This window comes from Egretta garzetta, unplaced genomic scaffold (genome assembly GCF_000687185.1).
Source record: "Egretta garzetta isolate BGI_Z169 unplaced genomic scaffold, ASM68718v1 scaffold112, whole genome shotgun sequence".
Lineage (NCBI taxonomy): Eukaryota > Metazoa > Chordata > Aves > Pelecaniformes > Ardeidae > Egretta > Egretta garzetta.
Genome location: NW_009258884.1, coordinates 323,368 through 328,096, shown reverse-complemented (window position 1 = coordinate 328,096; position 4,729 = coordinate 323,368). Strand labels below are relative to the sequence as shown.

Here is a 4,729-nt window from a genome sequence, read left to right as displayed (position 1 = left end):
CCTGCAGGGGGTGCGTTTGTACACCTAGGAGGAGGCAGGAGCTGGTGGCTGCTGCGGTACCAGCAGGAGGAGCAGGCGTCACCTCCTCCCTGCCAGACCTGTGTGCAGTTTGAGCAATGGGTGCCACTTCCCTGAGCGCCTAAACTGGGCAATTCCTACAGGGCCCTTCTGCTTCTGCCCCCTCGTTGTGTAGTGGATACTTGCAAAGGATGCTGTCTTTTGTAGGCAGAACTTGAGGTTGTGCAGCCTACCAGAAAGTGAAGAGGAAGGGAGTAATGGCCCTGTGGCAGCTAGAGAGAAAAATTCACCCAGGAGCGCTGCTGTAGGCACCCTTGTGTGGCCGTGCTGTAGCCCCCCGCTTTCCGTCTCCTGGCACAGGAGCTGGTTTGAGCTTTTACACTTGGAAGTAGTGTCATGCTGGCGATGAGCCATCAAGGGGCTGTAATCCTGCCCCGTGCTGCAGTTTTGTTGGCTCAGAAGACATTCCTTTAATTAAAATGTTTATTGAACTCCTAGAAATACTGACAAGACAACGCCGCAAATCTGGCATCTCTACAAGATGTGTGGAGCTATATTATAAAGGGAGTAGGGAGGCTGGCAGCGCTGCTGATGGGCCACAAAGAAATGCATCCCAGAAACGACGACAACACCAGGAGAAAGGAAGGGGGTGAGAGTGGCAGTGGTGTCGTTACCTTGAATTATGAGAGATTTCTCCAGGAAAAAGTCCAAATATCCTTTTGTCAAGGGAGATTGGAGGCTGATTGGTAGATGCATGAGGAGAGCTCCCGGACCTTGCAGCAGTAATGATTTCAACTCTCTGCTGAGCACTAACTCTTCGCTGAAAAGAAAATTGAACATTACAGTCGTCTGATGCTGAGGTTGTTTGAAGAAACGTCCTAGATCTGAATATGTAGCGTACCTGCAGCTGCAGAGAGCAGCAGAGATAATTTAGCATGGTAGCGAGCTTTCTAGCATTGCACAGATTGTCTTGTAAGTTAAGCATTTGCAGACTTGAATTCAGCCTCCTGGCATCCTTGCTGGCTTGGCAGAGAGTGATTTGGACAGTCCAGCTTAATGTTGTCTGCACTGGAGTCATTGCTGAAGGTGACAGGCAGGCTGGCTGCCCTAAAGATTGGGAGCCTTGTGCGAACAGGAACAGATTGGGAACACTTAAGATGTCTGAGCAAGAAGAGTTTCTGGGTCATTTGTTCTTCCTACACCTTCAGTCTTTAGCTTGGGGTTTAAGACTGTTCCTGGAATTGGTTTTATCGAGATGCTCATTTTGCATATTTCTCTGAACTGCCAGCATGGCTGCTTCTGCCTGGATTTTAAGTTCCTGCACTGGAAACTGCAGTTGTCACAGTGGTGTTAATTGTAAGTGGGGCAGGAAACCTGTTTTATCATTTCAGCCAAGCTCTAGCTCTGGTCCTTGAGGCCTGTCAGTGAGGGACAAAGCTAAGAGATGGAAGTCAAAGATCTGAAGTGGGAAGTGTTTTGTTCACCAGTATAAACTAGGATCTAATCCGATTCAGTCAATACTCCCTCCCTTGTGTCACACTGTGCAAGTCTTTTTGCCCTGAATTTATGGTTCCTAATTATTTTAAGCAGCCAGAGCCATAAAAAGCTTTGTAAAAGCTGGAAGCAAAATTGCTGCCTTTATTAGGAATCGTAAGACCCTTATCAGAGAGAGGAGAGGATTGCTCCAGGAGGCATCGTACCTCTGGCAATAGCTGCTGTCCCAGTTGGAGAGTCCCATGAGAGTGTGGCTTGAGAGGCTCAGGAGACAAATATGGCTATAAGTTGTAAAACTTTTCTGTGTTCCATCAGGAAAAAGTAGGATTTTTTTTTTATTTCTTTCTTGAAGCATCCCTAGAGAGCCACAGTCTAGCGATGAAGAGGCAGGCCAGGCCATCGGAGACCTGGCTCTGATTCCTTGTGTCGCCCAGGCTTCCCACACGACCTTGGATAACTCACCCAGGTCTTGTCTGTGCTTCTAGCTTAAGAAAAGAAGAAAAAAAATAACGGTTAGGATGGGATTTTGCTTTTCTGAAGGCTCACTTCCCCCAGCCCAAGGATGCTTTTTCCAGTGTGGCTTATTTCATGTGGGAAGGTCATGCAAGATAAATTACCCAAAGCATTCTTTTTCTTGCACAAAATGCGTCTTGCCAGTTATATCAGGCCAGCAAAACATGAGACTGGGCCTCAGCTTCCAGTCTATGAAATGGCACTCTCCTACCCTGTGTGGTTGGAGGGGTGTCGTGCAGATCAATAGACAGGGAGCGGGGCATGGGACCTGCTGCAAGTAGACACCAGGGGAAGAATTTTGTGGCAACTCAGCCCAGCAAAGAGCTCATTTACCTTGTGGAGGAGTGAGTCTCCAGAGGCATAGACAGTGCCTAATGCATACGTGTATGCTGTTAAAACTTCAGCTAAGTACCTAAATTTAGGTGAGCTCGAGCAAGTCCTTGGTGACGGCACTGGTCACGCAGGCAGAGGCACAGAAGCCCTTGGCAGGCAGCGTGTGCCCTGGCAGTGCCGTCCCGGGACGAGTCTGGGGTTCAGCTGGGGTCGGGGTCTGGCTGTTGAAGGGGAACATTTGGCTGCCAGCATGCTGAGCCTGTTCTGTCAGAGGGTGAGCACATCTTAGAAATGAGCTGGATATTCTTGCAGCCGTGTAGCTGTCTGTGCCGCTCTAAATAATGAATGTGGAAGAATTCTTTGGGGAGCCGAGCGGGCTGGGAGGTCTGTGGTCTTCTGCATTTTCACTTGTCTGTGCGCAGGGTTGTTTAAAGCCTCTCCCTTTCCATTTCCCTTTGTGACAGTGTGAGTCAAACAACTACTAATGACCTGGGATAGATTTCAACTCTGTTTCACCAGTGTATCAGCCCAAACATATCAGGGCTGTTGGATGGTTTAACAACTAATCAATTGAAGCCTCTGGTTAAACTGTCTGCATTCACAAGTTGCACCCAGCTGGTGGTACTGTGTGCTGAAAAGGCTGAACCCGTCACTATCAATAGGGATGGGGGATTTGCTGGACCAGATTGGCCCTGTGGCCTCTTGTCTGCCTCTTCCCCCTGGCAGCCGCCCGTGTAGGTGGGCAGCCGTCTGCTGGCACGGTGGCTGCTTGCACAGGGGAGCTTTGCACTCAGGCTACAAGGCTGTGTGCTTTACACTGTGCATGCACAGGTATTCCTCAAAACCCCTTCAGATACAGGAGAACGGATCCGGGGAGACTGGAGTGGGCCAGGAGGGGAGGGCAAGTAAGGTGCCTGTCTCGCCTCTGGTAGCTCTTGGCTGTTGTTCCAGGGGAGCTGGTAAGGTTGCTGGTGAGCTTAGGGGCAAGGGTGTAGTTGTGACACAGCATTAGTAAGAGCAGTACTCCAGGAGGGGGGAGAAGGACGTGGCAGTGGCTACGAGCTGACCTGAGCAGTGTCTTTGTTCTGCAGGCAGTGAAGGTGACGGACTTTCCCTGGAGACGCAGCTCTTGTGCCATCGGATGCTGGCCATACCCCCTGGCAGAGCACTTCACCCCGGGATCGAGTCGCTGAACGTCTCTGTTGCTGCTGGTAAGAATGGTTCTGATGCACAAAGGCATCATAATAATACAGTCCAAATTTCTGTATTTAAAAATCAAACAAACATCCAGGCCCACAGAATGATTTTTTTTTGTGGTTTAGAAAAGATCTTTTAATTTATTTTTACTTTCCTACAGGTATTCTCCTGCACTCCATCTGCAGCCAAAAGCTGAGGCACGGTGATTAAATTTTTTTTTTTTTATTTGACGGGGGAAGCTGCTCGGCTTGCTCTGTTGGTGTGGATATGGAAGTGCTCTTCTCAGGGGCTCCACCGTCGCTGCAAGTTCCGGGGAGACCCCCGTTGACCTGAGTTGTGTCTTGGCTGATGCACGATACCACCAGAACCCTGGTTTACCGCTGAAGTCAGACACCTGCACGTACTAGGTAACACCTCCCACTGCCACCTTGGAGGAGGAGCAGCTGTCAGGAAGGGAGACAAAGCTAGGTTTTAAAAGCACACAGCCAAATCCTTCCGTTCTTGCAGTGAAATACCTGGTGATGGCTGCGAGCTTTGTGCTTGTTGCGTGGGGGACTTTGTACATTGCTCGTGCTGTGGAGAGAATTTGGGCTGTAGGGGAGAGACGGTCTTGGCTGGTGCAGCCACCGAGAGCAGCCGTGCCCCGTGCCTGAGCCCACTGCCCCCGTAGCAATTTCTTGACGATGAGGTGGTTTCTCTGTTGGGTATTGCTGTTTGAACATCTGAAAACACACCGTGTTGTGTTTGGTTGTAAACCAGGTCTGCAGCCCTGCCAAAGGATGGACGTGAGCTGTTAGAAAACAGCTGTAGTGAGGAAAAATGCCGCCCGTTGAAATAAAGCCTCTGTAAAGACTGGTCGTAGACTCGAATCAATCCTTTTTGTGTCATATATAAATCCAGGCTGTGATTAGTGGAACAGGGCACGTCCTTCGGGTGGGAAAGGGAATCGGGAGCTTGTTGGCTTCATCCAGGGAAGATACCTTTCTGTGGTGGGCCTGATCCTACTGGATGCTGAGCTGCCCCAGCACCCCCGTCCCCGCTGATGGCATGGGATGGGGTGAGGGTGGCTTCATTTGCAAATATCCTGGTTGAAAACCAGGCTGGCTAAATTATTGAGAACCAAATGAATGTTATCGCTTAGCACCTTAATTATTTTATTTAGCTACTGTGGCCC

General features: G+C 49.8%; 1 protein-coding gene across 1 annotated transcript in view; it reads left to right on the top strand.

The window, feature by feature from the left end:
* MRM1 (mitochondrial rRNA methyltransferase 1) overlaps nt 1–4,518 on the top strand; it is an 11,337-nt gene extending 6,819 nt beyond the window's left edge. The window contains exons 5-6 of the mRNA XM_009633874.2: nt 3,450–3,569; nt 3,716–4,518. Coding sequence (XP_009632169.1) covers nt 3,450–3,569; nt 3,716–3,765 — 170 coding nt within the window. The 3' untranslated portion in view covers nt 3,766–4,518. The remainder of the gene's footprint in view (nt 1–3,449; nt 3,570–3,715) is intronic.
* The last annotated feature ends 211 nt before the right edge of the window (nt 4,519–4,729 follow it).